At 37.7% G+C, this 27,275-nt stretch overlaps 1 protein-coding gene and 1 long non-coding RNA gene across 4 annotated transcripts in view; both read left to right on the top strand.

The window, feature by feature from the left end:
- The window catches only part of TOLLIP (toll interacting protein), a 31,917-nt gene extending 19,921 nt beyond the window's left edge, over nt 1-11,996 (top strand). The window contains exons 6-7 of one of the 2 annotated variants that reach the window (XM_026092746.2): nt 2,511-2,531; nt 8,533-11,996. In XM_026092746.2, the coding sequence (XP_025948531.1) occupies nt 2,511-2,531; nt 8,533-8,747 (236 nt within the window). In that variant the 3' untranslated portion in view covers nt 8,748-11,996. The remainder of the gene's footprint in view (nt 1-2,510; nt 2,532-8,532) is intronic. The other variant, XM_026092747.2, reaches the window with a different exon arrangement.
- A 1,897-nt stretch (nt 11,997-13,893) lies between these two features.
- Nucleotides 13,894-25,469, top strand: LOC135328539 (uncharacterized). 2 transcript variants are annotated; one of them, XR_010389540.1, is made up of 3 exons: nt 13,894-14,987; nt 15,445-17,845; nt 25,314-25,469. It is a non-coding gene; the product is annotated as an uncharacterized LOC135328539 (long non-coding RNA). The 2 variants fall into 2 exon arrangements; XR_010389539.1 differs by lacking the exon at nt 25,314-25,469 and having other exon boundaries at nt 15,445-19,686.
- Nucleotides 25,470-27,275: the final 1,806 nt, after the last annotated feature.

A 27,275-nucleotide genomic window follows, 5' to 3' on the forward strand; every position in this document is an offset into this window, starting at 1 on the left:
AGTGTATTAGAAGGTGCTCTAGAATTTCTTGAACAGACCTATCAAAATGGCAGTACTGGTATTGCAAAAATTACTGTGCCAGTCAGACCGGGAACAGTAAAAATTAAATAGATGCTAGTTTCAGATATAACTGAAACTAGACCTTCACAGTTGTAAAACAAGTACATAGTGCTGTGTATCTTGATGTTCAGATCTTGGTATTCTTCAAGATTTTCATTGATTTTTTTGTGTGTGTTTTTGGGAATACTTATGAAAGCTACAATTTTATTGGTGTGTGTGTGTTGGAATATCGGCCTTCTACAAAGATACAGCACATTTATTTTAATTACTATGTTCTTCTATATGAAGAATTCTTCCTGCTTCTACTACTCGTATACTGAAAACATTGCAATGTCCTACCACTCCTTCTGAACTGTTTTGTTCCGAGAATTCATAAATGTCAAAATTATTTATTACAGACCTCCTTTGGCCTATTGAAATTTTTTTCTGTATTTTTAAATACATTTTTGAATATTACCCTGTGCTTTGCGTTTGGTCTTTCAGAATTTCTGTGAGCACCATCAAAATCTCTTAAAAGCGCTATAAGTTCTAAAGCTTTTGCTTATACCTAAATGATTACCCACTCGTAATAATCCAGAAGAATGGTTAAATTAGCCTTTTGCAAGTGACTTGGCTTCAGAATGTTTTTACTGTACCATGCACTTAATTATATAGCTTAAAAGTCATTTCAAACGATAAAAGGAACTGATAATGCATCTTGGAAGATATGAAGTGGTGTGATTTTTTTTATTATTATTATTATTATTTTTTTTTTTTTTTTTTTTTTTAATATGCTGATCTAGATGCTCCTCCTAGATTCCATAAACTCTTTCAGGAAGATGTTTGTAGCCATGCAAACTAGTGACCTTCACTGGCTTTTTTAGTTGATTTTTATCTTCTGGGGAAACTGTCACTAAACTTCAGAACCTCAGTCAGCCTCAAAAAGAAGAATCTGTGTCTGCTTCCAGGAGGGCAGTAGTAGGATGTCAGTTTGTTCCATAGGAATATAGTTACGCTCTCCTATCTTCTCAGTTCAGATTTTTTACCTGTCTAGTTAACAGTGTAGCAAATAAGTGAGTTTCATGTCTTTCCTTCAGAAAAGTGTAAAAGTGGCACTAAATAATTTGTTGCATCTGAAATAGAAGAAATAAAAGAAGCTGTTTGGGCAATATGGAGAGAGTCTAAGCTTTATCTATGATGGAAATAAAGTGGAAGGACTGAAATGTTTATGCAGAACAATGTAATAGTTATTTGTGAAAACTGTGCAAAATAATTCAGCTTTAATGTGAAATGGTGTTTAGTCAAATTTAGTTGTGCCATGAAGGCCAAGCTGTGTGTTTTTTTTCCCGACCATGAGTAACACAAAGTTTCTATTCAAAACTGTATACGTCATAATTAACCTAATTAAAGCTAAAGCAACCTCTTCTTGCTCTTACCTGTCTATAGTACAAACAGAGGTAAGCAGTTAGTCACTGTAGGAAGCAGATGAGACTTCAGAGGTCAGCACAAGTTCAGTAACTTTTTTCCCCCATATTTGATGGTAGATGTTGAAAAACTGATGAAAGCAGAAATGGCAATAGAATATTCTTGCACTAGATTAATTCATTTTGAAAGTTTTCAAAATCAAAAACTTTGAAAAAGGGTGCTAGTTGATACAAACTGTAGTTGACATTGGGGTTATATATTGGAAGTATGGAAACATTTAAACTTCTGCGTCAGTCTTGCTGCTCTTCTAAAAGCTGACTTTTTCTACCCTCTCTTGCAGCTTCTTCTAAAGGTTAGTGAATGTAGTGCTGTAGAATATGTCGTGGTACACTGGTTGCTTACTATCCAAGCTGATGTTTAGTAGTATAGCAAAGGCAATAAGCTAAGCAAAGGTAGTTCAGTGAAGCAAGCTATGTATCTGATTGACTAAATGTTCATGGGATAAGTAGGAAATCCATTGTACTTAAAAATGCCTGCATTAAAAGTGGATGGAAGAAAAAAATGTGGCAGGGCTCTGTCAGAGTCCAGAACATCACTTTCCATTGAGGCTAACTTGGCGTGTATGTACATTAGCCCATTAGGTCTCTGTGCTGTTTGGTGGGTTAGCTTGTGAGGGTGTTGGTGTTTGTTCAGAATAGTGTAGGTGTATGTTGTTCCTTTATGAGCAATAAAATATAATCCTTGCTACAAATGCCTGGTGGTTTGTTTATATTGGGGAAAAAAAAAAACCCTCTAATTGCTATTTCTGTAAGAACAGCACACTTTGGGAAACTTGTTCAGAGTATTACAGCAAATGTGAGACTGAATCCTAGCTGCCTTTAATTTCTGGTATAAGATAGTTAGATTAGTATTTACCTAACTACCTAAACTTACCCAGCTTTCACTTTTAGAGACTATATGGTTCGCTTCCTTTTAAAAATAGATTAATATCTCTTTCCCATGTCTTATTCCTTTCCCCTCACCCCTTCATTTTCACTTGTCTTTAGGGCTTGAGTACTTTGCTCTGGGTAAGTTTCCAAGCTCTTTTCTCACTCTCATCCTCATTGACTCCAGTTTTTGCATGAACTCATGCAGACAGCTTTATTTATTTATTTATTTTTAAATGTTACGGCACACTGCATCACAAGGTACTGCACCTGGATGTCACAATCAGGCAATTTAATGTTTCTCTTGAAATTGTTAAAGCTCTTTACCCTGCTGGAAGGCCTTGACAGGCCTCTGCCTGGTTTCAGTCTATTACGATTAAAGTAATTGGTGATAGTGGTTAATGGATAAAACGTGGTACTAATATTTTTCTCAAACCATTTTGTGCCAGTGGGCTGTTCTAGGTGACCGTACTGGTTTCCTATTAGAGAAACTTTAGTCTTGCAGTTCTGTTCTATTACTGCAGGACTTGCGGAGAAGGAGGTAGTGTCATGCTTTTTAAAATTTTATTTACTTACTTATTTGTAAACTCAGAAGTGAAAACTCAGTTCTGCAGTGACATTCTGGCAAGGCAGCCTGCCAACTGCCTTCTGAATAAGCCTTTTTATTCTAAAAGGTAATGTCTTCATTGGCACGTATCTTTCAGTAATAACATATCTATTTTAGATTCATGGCAACTTAAGCATCTGACATGTGCTTTTGAATGAACTTCAAAAGTAAATTATGTTACAGGAAATACATTTTTCCTTCTTCCTTTACTATGCCACCTTTGATTTTGAGTTGTATGATGGTAATGGACATCCTTAACTTTGATATGGTATTGATGTTCAATCAAGTATGCTCAGAAAATTCTAGAATTATACCTTGTGAGAGAAAGTCATTTCTTTGTGCTCTGAATTTCAGAAAGATGCTGTAAATGAAACTAAATATATTGCAAGAACCACATCAGTTTTATTAGAGTGGTGGAATTGTAAACCTTTCCATGAATCCATAGGCTTCATTTTACTTAGCAGTTTGCAAAGAAGCAGCATTTAAAAAAAAAAAAAAAAAGCTGGCATCCATATGCTAGCACTGAATTTTTTTTATGAAGGAAATATCTTTAAGACCTATTTGAATGTGTGTCTTTAGAACAAGTGATCCTGATTTCTTCCATCAAATGAAAAAATCTGTGCTGAGAAGGTTCCTGAGTTTAATTCTTGAAAGATCCCTTTGCACTCTGCAAGGAGCAGAATGGCAATGATATAAGAAGTTAAATACAGGGCGCTTGACTGAACAATAAAGTACTGTGTAATGCCTTGGATGCAGTCGGAAAAAATTACCTTATTGATGCTTCTTTGATGCTTCTGTTGCTGCTTGTCGCAATCACAAGGTGCCGTCAGTTGACTTGCTGTTGTATGTGCTCGTCTCATGTGTTGAAACGTCACCGCTTCTGCCAGCCTGTTCGCCATTGCTATTCCACCGAATTAGAAAACAGTGCTCTGTTCTTCTGATTTATGACACTTGGCTAATAGCTGAGAACACTACACAGGTGTGTGCAATTCCATTTATAGTGGATGCTTAATGTGTTTTACCTTCAGTCTTCACTTCTTAGTGAAATGAGCTTCTTAGTATGTAAAACAGCTTCTTACTGAACATTAATAAATTTGAAGTTTATTATAACTCTGTGTAATGATTGCATACACACTAAATCATGGTATTTAGTTTTTTGAATTTATGCAAGAAGTCTTCCTTACTGTTTTGTAAATCAGAAATGATGGATGCTTTTAATTTGGAAAACAAAACAAGATACTCTTTAAACTGGTAACCTGTATAGTCTGAATATGGAGTTATATATGAAAAATAAGCATTTACCATAGAAATACTTATTACATATCAGTGTGATACTGACTTCCATTTTATTTGTGTGTACAGTGTAGTTGTAGACAGTGTAAATTGTCATATTTGAGCTGTAAGAGCTGAGAAAAGAGTTTGAAAATCATTAGCAAAGTTGTACTACCAAGAAATGTCTTGGCTCTGAAATTGAGAATAATTAAATCCAAATTATTTTTTGAATACTGCTTTGCAGATATCTGTGGTTTCAAGATTAACTTGTTCTGATGAATCAGTGAAAAGTTGTGTGGCCTTCATGATTTTGACACTGGCAAGTCACATGAACTTTGTTAGTAAGCTTGTCCAGTTGTTACTGTAGCTGCTGTGGCACTTGGAGGGAGTTGGAGGCTTCCTTTGGATTAATGTTTTTAGCTGGCCTCTTGTCTGGACAGTTCCTGGATAATTTAGGCTGATTATTTACAAAATTCTACTCATTTGGATGGTCTTAGAGCATTGATAACCTACTGAAAAAAGTTGAAAGCTTGGGTAAAAGGCAAAACAGCTGTCGTATGACTGTTCTTTCGAGTACTGTGATGCACTATTTCCTGATGCCACACATCTTTGGTTTTGACTGTTGTATATGGCAAGATTGCTTGTGGAAATTGTGGGGAAGGAGCTGAGGCTTGTTGAAGCTATAGAAGAGGCAATCTGAAATGCAGCTGGATGTGATTATTGGGCGGAGTGGTGTATTTGCAGTGTTGGTGAGGACTGCATACTGGTTTGCCTTCTGGGTACATGCATGGTGTAACTTGCCAGGTGTTCAAGCAATCTCGTAGCGTTGGCAGAACCCCAGGGACCGTGGCTCAGATGGCATGAGCTCTGGAGCCAAAGTTTAGGCCGTTGGGGAAGAAACTATACATATTCTTGGGTGTGATGCATAGGGCTAGGTAGAGACAGGGTGTGTGGGTGTAATAAGATGATGCTAGGAGTTGTTTCTCTGGTTCCAAATATGAACCTTTTAGAACAGATGCAGCCTGTGCATTAGACTACTTATAGCATGTAGGTTCCCTTTTTGCTTTCAATAAAACTTAAAAAGATTACAAGGGAATTTTTAAAATAAGAATTAAAGAGCACTGGCAATTATGGAGATGCTTAAAATTCAAAGAGATGGCTCCCCCTAACATACCTGATAGGACAGACATCCAAGTTGAGGAAAGAAACAGCAAAGAGCTTGTTAAGTAAAATAATAATTAAGCCACACACACAAAAGCAGTCAGATTATATTTGGTTACAGTACATTGTCAGTAATAGTTGAGACAGAAGTTAGGATGGATTAACTGATCTGGGAATTTTAATGTAAGCATCTTTAAAGCTGACAGGAGGAAGTTAATCACTGAGGTACTAAAACATTGGTACAAGTTAGACATTTCTGATGAAATAGTGTTAGAGGTGTTATAGAAAACGTTGAAGAGGCAAGGTAGGTATTGAAATCACCTTCCTTACTTTTTCAGAGGTGTTGAGTCTGAACGGAAGTGGTATAGTATAGAGGCAATACTTTTGATCACCTAAATAGTACTTTAGTCATTATGCTAAGAGAGATGAAGCTGCAAAGATGCACATTTGAAAATAATGTCAGTTGTATGATCTAAGTCTGCTTAATATAATGGTGCAGATACTGGCCACCAGAAGTACCTTTTTTTGAGCAATTAGTCAGAATTCATAAGAAATGAAGCAGCTTTTGATCTAGTCCTGAGTAATGCATAGAAGCTGTTTCAGAAAGGACCTTATTTTGAAGATGTCTAATAGTGATTATTCAAATGGTACATCCTTGATTTAACTTAAGAAAAAGCAATTATGGTCACAGAAGGAAAGCTAAAAAGATGAACTAAAAACTGTGTAAGGACATTGTTAGGCTCAAAGTATATGTATGTAGATAAAAAATAAAAAAGCAGTCTTGGAGGGTCCTAAAAAGTTGCTACGGTAAAACAGTAAAGTAGGTAATGGAAGTAAAAGGAAAAGAAACTCTTCAAAAAATGGAAGATCTGCCCAAATGTAAGAGCATTAAATGATATCATATATCTAAACTGGTAGTAAGGCTGGTCAACAAAGCCTTTGAGGCTCAAATGCTTAAAGAACTATTTATTTTAAAGAAGCAGAAATTGTGGAATCATTTAGATAACTAGAGGACTTGAAAGGTGTATATATAGGTGAGAGAGTATTAGAAAAGGTGGAACATAAGACCGTAACAGGGTGGCATGGGAAGAAAGGGGTTCCTTTTGTAATTTTTTTTTTTTTTTTTTTTGAGAGGAGTAGCATCAAGTCATAATGTTAGAGTTTAAAACAAATTAAGATGATCAGCAAGAGGATTCAGGTTAGATAACACTTTCTCCCAGTTCCATATTTTGGATTTTTGTACCGAATGCATTTTGTAACCTTTTGGTTAAGTTGGTCTTATGGAGGGGAGGGTAGGATAGCAAACTGAAAATTTTTAGGCATGGCTCTGAGGTAAATCAGCCCTATTGCATAAACTAATTAAAACCTATAAAGATTAGAACCAGAACTAGTTTTTCCCTAACTCATACCTTAGAAATTGTGGAAGTCTGAGTATGTGGATGAGGATGATGTGGTCTGTGTATATTCCCTTGTCAGCTGTATTTTTGACAGTGTCATTTGCTGAGAACTCTTGTGTTAGGATATTGTGGGATAGGACTAAAGGTCCTGTTGTGATTTGATAGCTATTTTGAAAACCTAATGAAGAGAGAAAAATAAACAGTTAGTCTTCCCCTAATGAAGGGAGGCTTTTAGTGGAGTGCATCATATTTACAAAGAAGTGATCAAGACAAGGGGGCCCAATAGGCAATTTGTCAAAATGAAAACTCCTAACTATTCTCTGTCTCTCTGACTGCAGCAGGTTGCAGAAGAATCTTGTGAAACTAAGTAAACGGGAAGTAAAATTACATACTAAGGCTGGGGTGATATGCAAAGTATTACGTATAAAGAAAAATCCTGACTAATACCTACTCGATGGTGGTTTCTTCATTGGCCATTAGGACTCATAAAGGTCTTTGAATTACTGAAAATACCAGGTGAATAGTGTTCAAAAAGGCAAACAAAATGTCTGAAAGAGAATGGAAAAACCTGGAAACTTTATCATGCTGCTGTGTGAAGCAATGTTGTGTCTGCATCTGGATGCAGATGATTCTCATTGCCTTATCTTAAAAAATGTAGTACAACTGGAAAAGTAACACATGAATATGGAAGACTAAGATAATGAAGAGTCTGGAACTGCTTCATGAAGAAAAGAAATAGACTATTTTTGGAAGTGATAATGACAGCCTTTAGGTATACTGTACCTGGCTTCAGTTTTATAAAAACGAATGGTAGTTTTTCAGCAGTAGATTTAGTCTGAGTTAATGATAAAATTTGTCGGTTAATGAAAAGGGACTTTTGTCTAGTAATTCCGTTTTCTAGGAAGTTTAAAAAAAAACAGTTTTAGAAAATGAGTTTTTCCAAATAACAGTGCTGTAATTTCACATAGCAATACAAAAAGTCCATCAAAAATGTCAGGTAAAACTTCTCTGGCAGAGAGACAGGGAAAAGCAGTGTGTGTCCCTTTTAGTTGTAAGTGGAATTGCTCTCTCACTGCGTTGTGGTACAGTTGCACAGCGAACCAGATGGAGCTAAAGTCAGGGAAAATATTTGCTTAAAGTTCAGTTTATGAGGGAGCGATCCAGTCTCCAGATCAGTTACTCATCCAGATCAATAACTTTAATGCTTTCCTTTTAATGCAATGGAGATTGCATTCATTGAATTACTACATATCAGTTGTATATACTGCTGGTGTAAAAGCATCTTGTTAATCACGGCATAAATACACTAAGGTGCATTTAACTGGACAATGGGTGCTCCATGTGGGTGGTTTGGGTTTTTTGTTTGTTTGTTTTTTTGTTTTAGAAAAATACATGTATGGTGCCCTTAGTGTTTGTTCAGTGAGATTAACATAAACCTGGTTAGTACTGGTTGTATCTAATTGTGAGCTGTATCTGTTGCCGTACTATAGTACATGTAGAACAGATCAGAACTTGGGCAGAAACCCATTCAAGAAAAATGTCGTCTGGTTGCAATGATCTAGAGACAAATTTTGCAACCTCTTTTCTGGAGTATGTGTTTGAAAGTATGTTGAAGTTGGAAGGCTGGAGGAGAGAGGCATGAGCTGCTTCATTTTTTTTTCAAAATCTTTAATTTTCTTTCATGGTTTTGTCTGTCTGTCTTCAGGGATGCCTGCAGTCTGTAATCCCGGCATGGTGCCAGTGGCCATACCACCTCCTGCAGTGAACCCTCAGCACCTTTGTAACGAAGAGGACCTGAAATCTATCCAGGATATGTTTCCCAACATGGACAGGGAAGTAATCCGCTCAGTGCTAGAAGCGCAGAGGGGGAACAAGGATGCGGCTATCAACTCCTTGCTTCAGATGGCTGAAGAATCATAGATCCCTACTGCCTGCACTGTCCCCATCCTTGATGCCACCTTTGTTTTTACTTGCCAAGCCAGGGGTTTAGCTAGAGGAAGAATTTCCTAACAGTTTTCTGTTAGCGTATCCTGTATGAAAGATTGTATCCCCTTTTCTCCTTGGACATTTGCATCTTTTTCACTTTCTTCTTCAGTGTCCGTGTTTTCAGTTTAGCGTGTGTTCTACAACACCATTGAAACATCTTTACTTAATCAGCCATGCCCTGTGTGGCTATACTCTGCCTGGGGTGGCGAGTAATGCTGCTTTCTTCCTTTCTCTCCCCATTTTCAAAAAACAAGTTCTTACAAAGTAACTCTATGCAGTACAGGATATACTACTGTTTGTTAGATTGAAAAAACTTTTTCTGTGGAGGGTTTCCTTTTTAGCATAAGTGATCTGTTAAAATATTTTGGTTTCATCAAGCAGCCTGTTTCTACCAGAAATTAAAAAAAGGCCCGTCTGCTTGTTCTGTGGTGTTTAATTATTGCTGTGATATAGTCAACTGTCCTTGATGAAAATTTTTAATTGAATAAGCTAAATTCCTTGGTTGCACTGTTGATATTTGTAATGAGCATCTTCTATTCCACCTAGTCATTTGGCACCAAAGCAATGTATTATCTGGTGTGTGTTTAGGGCTTTATCCTGTCATATAGTATTGTTATGTATCTGTAAAATCTTAACAGATAACTTTTAGCTTGTTCAGTCTGTATTGCTATAGCAGAGGACAGGACTGAGCCCTAATGTGCTCCTACAGGCAATTGCACTTAGTACTACTTCTGCATTCCCCCTGTTATTTCAAAGGATGAATGCAGATGGAAGGCTTTTACATGTGGAAAATTAATGATGCAGTAAACAATTATTTGAGGCTTTGTCTCATATTTAAAAAAAGCAGAAACCTATGAGCTGTTTATAAGACTTCTTTCTTTACATCTTAAATTTCAGCCAAATTATCATTTTACATTGGTGGAAAAGTTACTGTAATAGCTTTTTCATGTAATATGAAAAAAGCATGAAAAGTAGCTTTGGAATCTTCAAATGGTATTTAAAATTGCCCAGTGACTTACTAGATTATGGTTGCTATAATTACTTTAATATTTGATGCAGGTGGGAGTAAATTTGTTGTGGGAGAAGATTTAACATATCTGAATTAGTCTGATCCTCAGAAGAGGTTAGAGGTTGCTGATATTTATTGTTAGTATTTTTTTCAGACATCAGTTCATCTTGGAGCTGCAGAATCTTGAAGTAGGCACCCGTTACACCTGTTGGATAAATTCTGCAATGTCTGTTTTTGTGGATGGTGAAGTAATGCACTTTAAGTAGTATGCACCAGTTTATTTTACCAGTGATGTGCAATGTTGCTGTTTTATCTTTTTAATGTTTGACTTCAAATACTTTCTACAATAGCCATAGACTTTTATATTTTCAAGAGTTGGAATGTACATTTGAAATGTAGGCTCTTGAGTGATTCATGAGAACTTTAAAGCCAGGTTTGGAATAAGGATAATAGACCCTTATTCTCCTCTTCCCCATGCTTTGTTTCATTTCCCATACTTAAGATACTTTTTTCTTATCTGCTGAAAAGCCAGTTTTCCCAACTGCATTCAAGAAGCCTCTAAGTAGCATTGGTAGAGTATGAATATTTATTTTTTTATGATTAAAAGTGATACTGAATCTCTTAAAATACAGTATCAAAAATCATCCAGTTTCTGATCTTCTAAAGCAGTCTTTTCCTTATGCCTGACTTTAAGTTTTGTTTTGAATCCCCTACTGTCTTAAATGCCCCTTTGAAAGTGTCTTTATACATCCTCCTGTTGGCTTTCCAATAATGAGATATAGTTCCTGTGTTTTATTTGTAGAGTCACCACATCTTTATTTTCTAAGACAAAGGTGTTCATCAAGAAACTGGTCTTTCCCCTTCCCTACAATCATGTTAAATTTTGTGATTGAATAGGTATAGAGGCATTTGATCTTTATCTTCATAGCACAGTGATTTGTGGCATGTCACCCAAGAGGATAAATCTTGGTAAAGATTTAGTGCTTAGATACCATCTGCAGGAAGAGTCCCTTGCTCTAACTTTTACACAGATAGCATGAATTGCTAGGGGTGGAATAATTCAGGGAAAATGTACATATATGAATTTTTATATTAAAATGTTGGGGTCTGTAATAACAGCTTTTTATAAAAGCAAGAGATCATGGTTGAACTTAATGGCTGGTAAATTGTACTGCATCCTATTACAGCTGAATTTCAAGCACAGAATAAACACCTTTCGAGCCTAACATTCAGGAGGGGAAGGAGAATGTTAGGTTAGCCAGGTTCATTCATAAACTGAACATGAGGCCTCTGAGGGAGCTGTAGCTCCTGTTCCTAAATGTTTTTTTTTGTTTGTTTGTTTGTCTTGGGCAAATGTTATGCAAAGCAGTAGTTGTATGAGTTGCAGATGGGAAATGTAGGAGCAGTATGGCCAGTAGATGGATTTCAGCACATTACTCTAAACTAACGTATTGTTCTGGGGATTTTTGTCTTGATTTAATTAAGCATTATAGCTGAAACTCTTATGTCAACTTTATCTTGCTAAAAAGAACAAAACAGTGATCATGAGCCTGCTCAGCTTTTCTGCATACATATCTTCTCAGTCAAGCTGCTTGTTGTCAGGTTTGAATTGGAGAGAGATGCAAAAAGGCAGGGAGTAGTTACTCGAGGGCCTGTAAAATGAAGGCATTGGAACTGAATGTCTTTTTCGTGATTTAAGACATTGTCACTCATTATGATTGTAGCTTTTGACAAATTCTAACCGGATGATACTCCAGTACTGCTCTTCTGCTCAACAGCTTCAAGCAGCCTGGAGCTAAAGCCAGCTGTATAAGACTGGCATCTGCTAAAAGTGCTTTAGAGTACTAGTTTGAATCCTGCCAAGAGCCTGAACTTGCTAAAGATAGGAACACTTTTTGTCTAGCTAGATCCTTGCTACTTTCTTCTCTACTGCTGTTTGCCTCTGCTGATGGTACTGAATGTTTTTTTTTTTTTTTTTTTTCCCCTCCCCCTTACAAATGTTATCGCTTATTCGGTTGATCTGTAATACCATACAGAGGATGTTTTTTGCTGTAATAATTCTGAAGACATTGTTTCTCTCTGTATTGAGGTCCAGTGTCCAAATATGTTTCTTGCACTCTGAAATGCATTAACTTTTTCATTCTAAATTAATAAATGTATCATCTAAATGAGAATGTATCATGTCTCTGTTGGAGAGGAGGATTATTTGAATCTTTGTCTGTAGACTGATCTAGGGTGCATCATGCATCAATAGCTATGTTTTATTCAGTCGTTAGTTAACAAATTACATTTCAGTTCTTAGAAATGTGATCTTCTGGTGGGACTAGTGCAGTAAATGCTCAAAAGTATGTGCCTTTTTTGAACTGGTCTAGGTGTTACTCTTTCAAGAACGTGCTACAGCATTGCAGGCCTGAAGGACAGAGTAAGGGAGCAGCGAGGTTGCATTTTGGAGGGGGAAGGGGGGGGGTCCAAGTGTGGAGGAGATGCTCTGGAGTGTGGCTAGAGTGAGAGCTTTGTAGAGAAGAATGATGTAGGAAAGATGAGTGACAAAATAGCCTTTCTGTATTATTTTAGCTGTGATAACTGGCATCTTAAATCTGCTAATACTTAGTCTTTTAAATTACTGAAATTTAAAGATTTGGTTTACAGGCAGCATCTCCTTTTAGTTGTGCAGTTGACTGGAAAGCTAGCCCAAGTCCTTTTCTTCATTTAAAAATATTGCTATGCTCAGCAAGCATTCATTAATTGCTTGTAGTTTTAATACATTATCAAGCTAACATTTTGGGTTTTACTGGGATTTTTATTGGAAGTTAATTTTTTTAACAAATTATAGTTGAGAGAAATCTTTCACAACTCAATTCCCTTTGATTTGTTTCCTTAATGTACTGTTAGCACCTAATATCAAATGAAATTGTGTTCAAATTGTGTTTTCATGTAGCGGTTTCTATCCCACTTTGTTCTAAAGCTTACTACTGACTCTCACATTTCTCCACTGCATTGAGAGATTGAAAAAAAAAAATTACTTAAATGTTGCTGTTCTTGTGATTGCTAAGCATCTATTTAGCATTTTAACTTTAGCATTGAAATGAAAATGCTGATAAATATTAATAGAGCAGTCATGATGTGTGGGGTGTCAAGAGAAATCAGTGTAATTTGAATTATTAAGATGTTTAAATATACCAGTGAAAATAGGGCCTCCAGGAAGAAAGGCAAATCCTTATTTTAGAATAAGTAGGAAGTAAAGAAAACTCATATTAACAACCTTCTCTGCTTCAGTTTTAAGTCATACGTTACTGGAGACTGCTTAACTTCTCTATCCAAGATCTTCAGGAAGCTTGTTTAGACACCAAGTTAATCTATTTTCATACTGCAGTGTGTATACATTAGAAGCATTTCTTTACTGTCTTTCCAAAATGCATAATTATGTAAGAACAGATAGACTATATTTATGATATACCATAACTCTTGAAGTAAAATTCACGTATGAGCTGGAGAAGTGAAGTTGTGGAAAGCAAACAGATTAAAACTCATCTTAGTTGCATCTGTATTTCAGTGTGTGGGAGAACTATGTGGAAATACTGCTGTTCGGAGTATTCGAAAAATTTACTTAAAATGTGTTTTTAAAACATTCACTGTACTAATTGGGAGTATGAAGCAGGAAGATATAAATGGGCAACTTAATTTTAATACATTTGTCATTGGAAACGAACGTGAGATGGTGCAGTTTATTTTAAAATTATTTCCAATTCTAAAATAAGCTAGGTATTCTTTTACTCGCTCTCTGGGACAGCGAAGTACTGTTGTCTTCCTCATCTGCGCTCCCGCCCCAGGTCAAATTAAAAATAAGCATATGGCCTGTAGCAGGATTGAGAACTCTTCATCCTAGCATGTTTTCAAGTGCTACTTTTGTCCATTTGAAAAAAACACTTAAAACTACTAAAATGTGGATGCCTGAATCCAAAAACCTTAGCAGGATGGTGCCAAGAGAAATGTGTGTGTGGGGGGGGGGGGTTGGTTGTTGTTTTTTTGGTGGTTTTGTTGCATGTTTTTGTTTTGTTGTTGTTCTCCCCCCCCCCCCCCCCCCCGATTACAACATAGTAGTATGGGAATACTTTAAAATATAAATTTAAATACTTCCACTGAAACAGCTTGTGAGACAATCTCCTGCTAACCTCTCTGGGACATATTTCACTTTAAAAGAAGTGGAGGCATGATTTGTGTGGCTCTTGGGGCTTCAGCATGTTCATGTTACATGGAAGCAAGAAGGAGGTAAGCCCTGAAGTATGAGAGAAGGCATTTAGCTCCATGTGATGCGGACCCTCATTCCTTTAGGACTAGGAGTCAGCCGCCTTGCTGAGCGAATGTTTCCAAAGAATTTAAAATGGTCTGTATCTTAATATTGAAATGCAGCAGAAGTGATAAAATGTACCTTGAAGATGACTCAATCCAGTGAGCTACTCTGCGTATTTTTGTATTGAAGGTGATTCATTAGTGCCATCTTCAGCAGGAGGAATAAAACAAAAAAAAAATCAAAAGAACTAGTTAAAGCAGCTGGGAAAATCAAGGGAGCTTAATTACTTCAGAGTACCAGCACAGTCAGCTACCAGCAAACAGCATGACCATAAGGCCTGTGTTGTGACTATCTGCATATAAACAACCACAAAGTTCCTGCGATGCGAGATATTAGAAGGCAGCATCTGTGTTTCTTTGATGTTGCTTTTATGTTTCAAATGAGAAAGCTTGCTTGTGCTATAATGTGAGTTGAGAGAGAGGGGGAGAAGGAAGTTTACGTAAGAGAAAAATCGTCAATCCATTCCTTCTGGAGGCAAAACACAATTAAGATTGCTTTGTTTCTCTAAAGTGGAGAAGGCAGAGGCTCTAGAAATAAGATTAATTGGAGACTGATCCCGGGTCTGTAGTATCTTGTGTAGTGGTAGAATTAGCAATGTAGAAACCTTGTTGATAGGTGAGTAGGTGACATGAATGAATCAAACTCCTTACACATAATGGTATTGTATTAAAACATAGGAAATGTTATCAAATATCAATAGAGGAAGGGAGGTGAATGGAAGTTGGAAGCCAAAATTAATGAAATATTCTCCTTAAATCTCCACTAGGAGGTGCTGTTTCAAAAGGGAAGAGGAAAAAGAAAATTGCACTGAAAGGTAAGAAAGAGAAATGTTGGCATAAAGGGTGAAATATTTCTCCCATTACTTAATACTTCTAGATCACATAAGTTTTTTCAAAATATGTTTGAGACTTGGAAAGGTTGAGAAATAGGGAACTATTTTTCTTTATTCACTGAACTAATTCAGAGCTATTTGTCCTCAAATTACAGGGGAATTGGACGAAAAGTAATTTCAAAGATTAGATGAAAATATTTGTCCATTTTACAATCCTCTGGCTGATTGGATGTTGTGGTAGTTTCTATTTTGGAAAGCTTACAGCAAGCATAAGTGAGTAATGTGGATTGGGAAGTAAAAGGCCCTGAGCAGGAATGTTGTGCAGATATCTCATCCAGTTTAGCTTGCTCAGTGATGCTCAGTTCTGTCCTCCTGCTCATGAACTCAAGGTATATATCATAGATGCTCATTTAAAATCTGTGAATGTCTTTCATTTAAGCACCACAGTTCCACAAGTGCACTTTGACAGAAGAACAACGTAACCTTCATACCTGCCCAATTTTGGTGGTAGATTGTCAGACCATAAAACCTGTAAGTTACCTGCTAATGGGCTACGTTATTCAATGAGCTGCTTAAAATGTTTAATTTGGTCCACGGATTTGTTTAAAAGGCTTTATGCAGGGATATCAATAGATTACAGTAACTGGGTAGTTTCACTGTACATATGCGTATTACTACATAACCATTCCCTACTGCAAAAGTCCCTGTAGTTGACAAGTTATTTGACTGGACAAGTTACTGTTCTGTTTCCTGATATAGGTAAATGCTTTTCTGTGGTAATTTTTAGTGAAACATCAGGATATGACATCAGGATAACATTTGGTTCTGATAAATATCATAGGGTGAAAATTTTGTGTTTTCTGATTAACTCGATACATTGTAGAAATCACGGGAAAAGAGCCCAGGACTGATTTTTATATTCTGCTCATTTTAAATATTAAGCCATTTACTAATCTGTAGTTCCATAACTGGAACTGTTTTGCTGCTATGATTGTATATTTAACATATATGGGGAATTTTTTGCTATAAAATTGAGACCTGCATTGCATTAATTTTATTTCAAGTTCTGTGGAGCTTGATATAGTAGAGTATAGCTAAATATATTTTAAGAGAAATGGTAGCTTTTTGTACATCAAACAAAGGTATGTCATCATGTTTTTCATGTAGTTAATTTCTCTGTTTTAAAGTATCCACTTTTAGAGGTTTCTGAGTTCTATAATGCCAACTGTAGCATTCGTTTCAAAGAAAATCTGTCTGTTTGTCTTCTACTGAATTCTGTCCAGTTAAAGTGTATGAGTCCCTTGGGTTTTCTTCTGTTTAGGTTTGAGGGAGAAAAAAGAACAGATTTTGCTTTTAAAATTTTGGAAATTGTTTTTTTTTATGGAGATCAGAGAATACTCAGTGGTTTCTAGTATTTTCCAGTGGGCTGGTTTTCGAAGGGGGAAAAAAAAAACCTCACCAAGATAATCTCTTCTGAACAGTGAATTATGCTGTGGATTTTTTTTCATGAATGCAGTACATACCAACTGAGTATTGCAATAGGGTTGTCGAATTTAATTCGTAGGTTGCTGATCAGCTACCTGGAAATAACTTGGTATCCAACACTGAGGAATAGCCTCTGCATTTTCCATAATTTAAGTACTACTAAAATATTTTCAATTAGTAGTATTGCTGATACTGATCTCTGGTTGAAGATGCTCTGCAAAGCTTAGTGTTTCCAGTGGAATTAAGGAAATATTTCCCTGCTTTAGTTTTCCTTAGAGAGGCAAATAATAACCATTAGGGGGCAGCTTAAGATTTAAACTGGAATGTACTAGCACTTTCATACAGTGCTTAAAATAATCCAGGAAAACCAGCAGACCAGAAAAAGTGTGGGAAGCCGTGTAACTAGTGAACATGGTACTAAATACTCAGAGTATAGCGACTAAGGTAGAAGGAGAAAATACCCACAAATTCTGTTGACTTCAGTCTGGTCTCAGCACTGCTAAAGACCAAGCCAACTTTAAGTGCTTAATTTTGTTCCATGTTACTGTGAGGGTGCTAAGTCATAGGTCAGGGTTCAGTGTGCACAAACGCAATCAGCTCTGCAGGCATCCATTTGTCTAGACAGGATTAATAGTGGTAGCTCAGTGTTGTCGCTCCAGACCTAGCACAGCCAACCTACATGAATGCCTCTTGTGCAGACATGGCCTCCCACAGGCAGAAGTGCTGGTTATTAGCTCCAGTTCTAGGCTCTCTGCGTGCTTGTGATGCCCAGAGTGGTAAATGCTCTGAAAGCCGGAGAGCGGAGGCTGTGCTGAAGCTGTCGAAGTGCCTGACCGAGCAGTCACTTCGCAGAACTGGCTGGATGTCTGCTCACAGTGGTAGCTGGTGGTCAGGTGCTGAGGGTTTTGCGGTGGAGTTATGGAGCGGCCAGTACACAGAGCTGGTGTGGCTTCAGACTCCGTTCCCCATGAAAAGGGGCCCAATTACTGGATCAAAGAAGGTGCTAGGAGCAGCACAGCTGTGCTCCACTGTCTGAGCTAGTAACTCTGCTGAAGCCTGTGTACCTGCTGTGGGACAGGCACACTGGACAGCTGCGGGATGAATGAATTTAACAGTAAAATGCAAAACTTACAAGCCCTCCTATTTCTCTGCATCAGTTAATACTAATATGATGTCAGATCATGCCTAGGAAGGCCAATAGACATGGTACTACTAACTTCATTTGGGGACTGAATTTTGCTTCTAAATAAACATGTACAAAATGTGTAATTATTTGATTTATCAGTTCCTCCTTTGTTCTTCAGCTCAATCTCTGGGTCAGGCTTCAGACTTTTATTACAACAGCTACTGATACAGTAAGTGCTTCAAACAGTTCAGGTAAACATGACAAACTGCTGTGGGGAAAATGCAGCCAAATTTCTTTGTAGCATAAATCCATTCAAAATCTTGTAGATAATGGAGGAAACATGCATAGTTTAAAAATGTAACTTATTTGCAAATATTGTTACAGATTATGGGGAGGAGAATTTTCTGTTTTTACAAAGTTCCTTGACTTCACCTGAAATATTCTTTAACTAGTTAGAGAGCTTTCATGCATACATAAACTTGTTTCTTCAAACTGAAGAAGCCACTGTTGATTTCTAAAGCCAGATGCATTTTGGTCTAGCATGCAGAATAACAGTGATGAATAAAGCTTCCGCCTCCTCTTAATAGACTTGTCTTCCAGACATCACCTCTAATTAGAAGGAAAACACACCACAGCCTACATGTTTCCCCCTCTATCTTGGGAACTAGAATACAGTAAGCAAATCAGAACTCTTCCTCTGAGTACCTTTTATGCCAGTGAGCAGAGCTACTTAGCCATGGGTAAGAAATTTAACCTCATCCAAGAAAAGGGTTGTGAGTGTCTTCATTCCCAGAGGCCACTAGAGACTACACCCATCTGAGTTTTAAAACTCCCTGGTGTCATTTAACTATCCATCTTCTAGATAGTGAAAATGAGTATCAAAGTCACCAGTCACCAAAACTGAAAAATGCTGAAAGTTTTATTGATCAAATAAGAGACAAAATGAACAGGAAAACAGTCTTTTCCCTGTCACTAAGATGTCTGGTAAGAATATTACATCCATATAAATGATACGCAATAAAACTTTCTCTAGCCACAAGAGTTAAGACCACCAGTATAGCCACAGTGTTTTATGGTTCTGTTTTCAGAGAGCCCTTACAACTTTGTCCAAAATACCAATTTTTGATAGAACTCATAAATATTTATTTATTTCCATGACATACAGATTATTTTACATGGTCTTCCATTTTCCCCCTTAAATTGTATCACTTAAAAAGTACATACTAAGATTTAATTATTTGGCTTTTACTTTTTAACATTTAAGAAATCAGAAAAGATGATAACAGAAACTGAAATCGGATAGCTTAAGAAGGAGCACAAGTTAGTCTGGGTATGATATGATTCCAGTTTTCCTAGGGGCTCTGCTTTCTTTTCCAAGTGATCATCTCTTTCTTCTGCTGCTTTTCCTCTGCTGGGAACTTTCTGCTCCAGGGGCTTCTGAAGTGCATGCATTCGTGCACTGGCATTGTTCCACGTAAATATAGTTATAACTGATGCTTGTTCCATTTTGGCAGGTCAGGGTCACCTCTCTTGTGTGGCTGCTGAGCTCCTGGCAACAGCTACAGTCATGTTGCATCTGGTTTGCTTCAATGGAATACCTATGCCCCGCCAGAGAAAAAAAGCATATCCTCCCATTAAAAACTGACACACAAAAAAACCCCTATAACTTTTGGGTTTATCTATCTATATATAACAGAAAAAAATTTTTGTATATGTGTCTATAAATATATATATACACACACAAATGAATGTGGTTTTAATAACCTATCCCTTCAACAGTGAAACTATTCTTGCTTCCATTGAGTCTCAGAATAAGCTCCATTTTGCTTTATAGGGCACCTGTTTGGATCTGCTGTTAACAATAGGTCAAAACCTGTTATGTATATATCTTTTTTTGTTGTTGTTTTTATATCTGGAGCTATAATTTTTGTTGCTGTTAATGAGGTTTTTTTAGTTCTTTGTTATCTTTCCTTTATGCCAAATTTAGTTCATAGTGCATAATAGAAGACTGAGAAAAATGAAAGCTGTAGACCAATTGTTGGTATGAAATAAAACCGTCTTACTAATCTATCTTTAGTCATCTTTGTACTTATAGGAATGCATTATAAGTAAATTGTTGTAAATTATGGACCAGTTTATAGGTGTCGCTTTTCCTATTAGCAGAACTGAAGAAAAGGAATATATGTGAATCAGGACCCAGTGTCGTCCTTCCACTGTGGGACATCAGGAATAAGTCTGCTGTACAAATTATACTAGTTTTATGATGGTGTAAATCGGAGAAGGTCCACAACATAAATGTTTCCCAAGGTTCTGCAGTGTATAATTTCTGTGCTTTGCCATCACTCATACAACATTGAGAACTTTATTGCATTATTGTCACGCTGCCAGCTAGTGAGTGGAAATCATATTTGTGTAGCAATGTTGTTAACCCTGCCAAATTCTGAAACAAATCTCGGATCTGTGATCCAGCTCATTCGATTGAATTACTCGCTTCTCATAAGCACATCGCATTTGTTGATATTCTGTGATCGGTGCCCACTGATTGACTAAATGAAGAGAGACCATGAGAATAAACAAATCCAAGGAGATGTTCAGTTAACTTTTTGGAACTTACACTGATGAACCAGGACAAGTCCCATCACAGTACGCCAATTCGACAGGTTCAGAAGATTCGCATTCACCATAGCGGATCACGGTTTTTTTGCTGTAAGCTTTGCAGTTTGAAGCTTCAGAAAAGAGGAAAAAATAAACAGATGCCTCAAATCTCTAGTTGAGATGTAAATGAATGCTAACAACTTATTTTGAAGTGGATGATATCTGATTATTGAGAATCCATATATCGTATGAAACTAGTTAAGGAATACTGTGTAATGTGGCTGGAGACTTTATTTTTGTAATCTCTCTGCTGTAGTCTTTGGAACATAGCAATGTAAGATAGCTCAAGCTGAGGCTTGAGCGTTCATGGCTTAAGTTATGGAGCTAAATATCAAGCAAACAAAATTGCTTTTCCTTTTGAAGAGATGATCAGTGAAACACAGGATCTTGATAAACAGAGTAAATGAAAACTGGAGGATGGAAAAATCCTCCCTTCTGCTCAAAAATAGATGGAAGTTGAATGTCATGTCTTTAAGCAGAAAACTTGCACACAGATTTACTTACGTTTACATATCTTGCAGCAGCCGTCAGGAGTAGTCTCTGCTTCATTCTTTGCAAAAACATAGAGGAAGGGTTTGTAATAGGGCATAGATTGCAAAATCAGGAGTATGAATACTAGTTAGCATTATTACAACTGGTCAGAAGGCTCCTCTATGATGAACGCTGAATGAAAGCATGACTGTTTCAATGGCTGTGTCCCTGCCATAGAAGTCTTGCATCCCTGTAGCCTCATAGGAAAATACTAAGCTTCTCTTATTAGTAATGCTACAGCAAGACTGATTTAACTCTTAAAGCATTCCTGAAACTTTAGTAAAAGCAATTTTGTCATGCTCTACCTTATCCTTTCCTCCTTGTTCTTTGACGTTACATTCAATAGATGAAAAATTGATTAAAACTTACGAGATCACACTCTTTTGGATTGAATTCAGGGCATGTTTTTTTAGTCTGGACTGCAACAAATTGATCTTCGATTTTCTCACATTTGTAATAGCTGCAGTTATCGAGTTGCAGGATCTCATCAAGCTAAGATGAAGAGAAAAGAACACAAATATTATTTCTACATTGTTATCAAGAATAATAGGGTTATTTCAAAAATGACTGAACTAATTAAATTCTTGCACCTCAAGGATGACCAGATTCTTTCAAAATTCTTTCAAGTGGCAAAGGGGAAGTGCCAAACTTTCAACTACGGGTTGGCTGAAAGCTTAAATCGTGGATCTCAATACTTAGACTACACATCAGAAATCTGTAATTGACATCTATTCTCTTTTCACTGCCTAGTTAAGCATGTGTATCAAGGATTTGTTTTTCCAATCAAGTGTTCAGTTCTTAAAACTGGCCTCTAGTTTTTACAGAGTAATCTCCATGTTCATTAGTTCTTACTAGGAAGGGATGTGAGTTGACTGGTAGCTGTTCTAACCTGTATTGACTAAAACAGAGATCTGAGAATTAAAAGGGATACTTACACTGAGCACCTGGACAGTGTTACTACTTAGTTTGATTCTGCAGGCTGCTTCGACACACTTCCCACAGCACGCTCCATCCTCTTTCTTATATTCATAACCCTGGTCACAAGAAGATGAAAGAGAAAGTATACTGAGGCAATGGCAGAGAATTCTGGTCTTCCCGTAACTGGGTGCTGACTGCACAGTCTTCACAATCTGAACTCACCAGGGGGCAAGATTCTTCACAGTGAACTGGTTCACATTGCAGGCTCTCTGGGTCTTTTTTAGGAATGCAGGTACAATTCTGACATGGATGAATTACTGTGTACACTCCAGCCTGGAAGATGGGGGGAAAAAGAACATTCAGATGAAAACAGTCTCTATACAATGTATAAGTGGAGTTAAGTTTACTGAAATGCAAGTGCGACTGAGTTGCTTGGCTAGCTTGGAACATAAAGTTGTTTTGCTGTATGCCATATAAGAAACAAATGTTTGGAGGAAACTAACCAAAGCAATATAAAATAGTATCTAGAAGAGTAAAATGTGGATAAGACTGTTTTGAACTGCCTCGTTATTTTACCAGCTTTTCAACGCTCCATTTAAGATGAATTTTCTCCTGTAAGTCAGTAGTTGTTATAAAACAATAACAACTTACAAATAGAGAGTATAATAATTGGATACATATGCGATACATAAGGAGAGATACCAGTTTACACCTGGACTTAGTTTTTCTGAAGGAGGTTCCAGTGCTTAAATTTTGACTAAAAAATTTAGCTATCAATTTTAGCAAAAGATTTGGATATCATTTCAAGCAAAAATCCTGGATTTATTTTTGAGGAGTCTCAGAGCTTGTTTCAAAAGCTCTTATTAGAATATTCTATATTCTATAATAGAAAATGAAAAGAGCTTATTTCAAAAGAGTTATTTCAAAAAACAGATGAATTTGGATGATTCGTCTGCTCCCCTGGAAATTTTAATCCCAGAAGTGGGAGAAAGTATAAAAAAATGTATGCCACTAAAAATGGTGTACTCTTATTTTATACTCCTTGTCGAGGAACTTTTCTGTAACAGTTTTTGTTTTCATCAGAAAAAAATAACTTTCAGTTCTGGGTTAGAGATGAAAGGACATGCATAGGAAAAAGAATTTTGTAAATGGCTTTTGTGATTGAAAGAGCGCACATTTCACTCTTAGCAATATACCATTGTAAGTGTAGTATTCTCACCATGTAAACTGTATCATTAACCACACAAACATCAGGTAGCCTTTCTGGAAAGAAAAACAAGAAGAAAAGTCCAAAATAAGCTCAAACTTTGAGATTAATGGAGAAGTCAAGATACAAAGATGTTATCACAGGTTGTTAATAACAGTGATTTTGGAAAACTCAAAGGCCATGTGCTTAAACCTCACTTTTATTATAACTGGATGTTGAAGTAAAGAGCACATCTTTGAAATGAACTAGGTGAGTTGAGGAAAAATGATATCAAGCTTGAGCTATACCTGAGCTATACAAATACCTTTCTTTCCCTTTAGGTATCAGGTTCTCTTAAAATTCAGTTAGTTGTCTCCTACTCAAATCCTAGAAGTCCAGTAACCTCAAAACATGCCTTTGCTATTGATTCTTTATGTCCTCTCAGAATGGGGCTTGGATGGAAGATTGAGTGGAAAAGGCTGTATTTCTTACTGGGGTACTATAAATAATTTGACATCATGACAGAGCCCGTTCGTGTCTTTCACAGAATCGCTTCAAACTCAGCTATTCCTTTGTTTTGAACTTCATGTTTCAGACTTAATTATGGCTATCTCTTCCTCTTGGTTCTAGTATATAGACAAACATATATAACTGGTGGATTTTTAAATTTTTATCAGTATTCCACAATAGTGTAAATATAATTGAATTGTTGGTGTATCAAAAATAGCTACTGCTTTATGAAGAAGAATTTGATTCACTCGGTATTGTTGCTTCTCTTTTACTTGCTTCTGTACTTAACTATTAAGCTCTTTGCTTGTTTATTCTTGTGTTTATGCATCTTTGTTTAGCTCTAGTTAGGCTACTGTTAGTAATACAACGTTACACTAATAACATTAAATTACATTAATAACCTTTACAATCTGCAGATAAAGAGATACTTGAGCAATATCAACTACTTGAAGTCTCCAGATATTGTCCAGCTCTCCTACCCATTCCAGTTCTGTCAGCAGACTTTCATCGAAAATAACATTTTGTTTTTAAATCAACTTCTAAAGTGTATTTAGCTAAAAATGGATGTTTGTTCACTGAACCATAACAATTTAAGGAAAGTTTTGACATTACTGTGGTATGTGCATCACCTGCTTAGATAATGATAGAAGTGCAAGTGTAATTTACCACAGTACGTAGGCGTGTGTGTGCGCGCGTGCGTGTGTGTGTGTATATATATATTTATATATATATGCATTTTTAATACTTACCACATATATATTCAGGACAACATGGGTTTTTTGATACTACAGCCCTGGCAAAAAATCCTTTTGGACAAATGGGTAGCTCCTTTGTTTGGCATGGGGGTGGCTGGCATTGCACAGTAGCAGTGAGTGGGTCACAGATGCACTCCTGGCATTCGCTATTCCATTTCTCTCCAGGCTGAAAATATATAAATGATTTACTCATAAGCATTCTTTCATTCCAGTTATTCTGAGTCAACTTCAGTTAGACTCTCAAAACTTGTAGGTCTTTCAGATTAGCATTTTCCTAGCATATGATTCAGGTCTTAAGAACAGGCAAGCCGAATCACAGCTAAATCACAGAATTATCTTATGTGTAGAAGGAATAAGATTCTAATGCTTTCATAGCTGGTCTACTTATTGCCCTGATGTCTAAATCTCTTTTATTAAAAAAGTCTCTGCTGTTGTATTAGTGAGCATTTTCATCTCTATTACTTAAAGGTCTGGTGGTGCCACGTTGAAGAAATAAACTGTATCAGGTCATTTGTAAGATGGACAAATTTGGTACTGAAATACATGCAGGTTGATATGAATTGGCTATAAGAAGACAGAAATCAAGCTGTGTTTTAGAAGTAGTGATATATTAGAAAAAAATAGGGGAACCACCTTTCGTGGAGGATTGACGTCAGTACAGCTTCTTTCTACTGAAGTGGTGAGGGGTGTTGCTGTGGTTGGTGAGGCAGAAGAAGATACAGGTGGTGTGGATGATGAAGCTTGTGTTGTAGTTCCTGAGGTTGCTGAAGTGAAAGGAGTTGTTGAAGGACACGGCCCTTGAAATGGGTCAACTTCACATTCCTTGTTGCAAAGTGCATAAAAATTACAGCCAGCGCTATCTGTTCTGTTGTATACAACTTCCCCTGTAGAGGAAAATTAGAGGAGAAATTAAAGGAAATATTTAGAAAATATTGCAAAAATATACATAAAAGCTCTATTTTTAGATGATGTTGAGCGTTATGTTCAGTTGAATACAGTCCTAAGCGTTCATATTACATCTGAAAATTTTTATAGCTGTGAAATAAAAAACTTACCAGGAGAAAACAAATCACCAAGCACATGACAAAAACATGGAGTTGTTCGACCTAATGTAACATATGTACTTTCTTCTGTTGCAAAAGGTGTGCTGGGGGAAGAACTGAAGGTTGCAGAAGTGCTTCTTGTAAGGTGAGTTGATCGTGGTCTACCAGTCGTATATACTGTTAAGCACAAAACATAGTACAGGATTTTGATCTCTTAACTGTAATGTAATGGAGGGATCTGTTCAACATTCTAGTAGATCAAAACAACGTTTTTGTTACATTCAGCTATTTTACCTACTTCACTAAGCAGAGATTTTGGAAATCTTTTAGCTCTACATGAATTATCAACTGGGCTTTGATAAATCCCAGATGATGGGAACTGAAGAGGGTGAAAGTAGTAGTAGTTGATGCTGGAGTCTCAGTTGCTAAAGTGGAGATTTCTGCAGGAGAGGGCGTGACTGGGGACCTTGTGATAGTACCTGGGGGTGCTACGGTTGTCTCGCAGTGTTGCTGGTCACAGCAGTACAGCCTGAGCTGGTAGTTAAAGCACATGGCGTACTTGCTGATCTGATCCTTGTTTCTGCACACCAGAGACCTTTAGCTAAACTTTTTTTGACATTTTCAGTCACCACTGTCTTCCTCAAATTTCAGGGTAAATAATGTCAAGCCACAGGGTCAATTTATAGACTTGTAAATACAGTTACTAATATCATAAAGACTGATAGATTTAAAAAAAACATTGGTGTAAGAAGAAACAGAGGTGACAGTGGAAGAAGTCACAGGTAATGATAGATAGTGATAGCAATGTTATGTTGAAATAACTACGTGTAACCTTCCCAAAGGAAGACATGGGTATACCTTGGTTGCTTCAGATAACAGCACTTCTTGGAAAAGAAAGTGGTGGCAGTACCTTGTCCAGTAGAAAAAACAGAGCTTGCAAGAATGATTGTAGTGCCAGAAGTGGTTGTCCATGGTGTCTCATAGATTGTAGAGGTTGTAGTGGTTGGTGCTGGAGTCTCAGTTGCTGAAGTGGAGGTTTCTGCGGGAGAGGGCGTGGTCGGGAGCCTTGTGGTGGTGCTTGGGGGTGCTACGGTTGTCTCGCAGTGTTGCCGGTCACAGCAGTACAGCCTGAGCTGGTAGTTGAAGCACATGGGGTACTTGCTGATCTGATCCTCGTTTCTGCACACCAGCCCAACGTCGAGGCTGCACTGAAGTTTCTGGCCCAGGTCCTCCAGGCTGATGTCAGGGTAGTTTTCAGCCTGACACTGGATGGCTTGAGGCTTTGCGCATATTTGGAAGCCGGCAGCTCGGATGTTCTCAAAGGTCTCCATGTCTCCTCCCTGGCTGCCAGAGCTCGGGAAGTCCACGTCAAACCACTGTGTCCAGGCACAGCGTGGCTGGCAGCTGGGGGAAGAGGTGATGGCAGTGCTTGTGGGTGAGGTGGACACTGTTGGTGTTGGTGTGATGGTGGTGGTTCCTTCTGTTGGATGGGGAGAGGTCTGGGAGGTAACAGCAGCAGTTCTGGTGGGTGTGGGAGGCACTGTTGTTGTGGGCTTGACTGCGGTTGTGCGTTCTGTGGGAGGCAGAGAGGTCTGGGAGGTGACAGCGGTGCTGGCGGGTGAGGTGGGTGCTGCTGTTGTGGGCTTGATGGTGGTTGTGCCTTCTGTGGGAGGGGGAGAGGTCTTGGAGGTGACAGCGGTGCTGGCAGGTGAGCTGGGTGCTGCTGTTGTGGGCTTGATGGTGGTTGTGCCTTCTGTGGGAGGGGGAGAGGTCCTGGAGGTGACAGCGGTGCTGGCGGGTGAGCTGGGTGCTGCTGTTGTGGGCTTGATGGTGGTTGTGCCTTCTGTGGGAGGGGGAGAGGTCTGGGAGGTGACAGCAGTGCTGGCGGGTGAGCTGGGTGGTGCTGTTGTGGGCTTGATGGTGGTTGTGCCTTCTGTGGGAGGGGGAGAGGTCCTGGAGGTGACAGCGGTGCTGGCGGGTGAGCTGGGTGCTGCTGTTGTGGGCTTGATGGTGGTTGTGCCTTCTGTGGGAGGGGGAGAGGTCTTGGAGGTGACAGCGGTG

This window comes from Dromaius novaehollandiae, chromosome 5, assembly GCF_036370855.1.
Source record: "Dromaius novaehollandiae isolate bDroNov1 chromosome 5, bDroNov1.hap1, whole genome shotgun sequence".
Taxonomy (NCBI): domain Eukaryota; kingdom Metazoa; phylum Chordata; class Aves; order Casuariiformes; family Dromaiidae; genus Dromaius; species Dromaius novaehollandiae.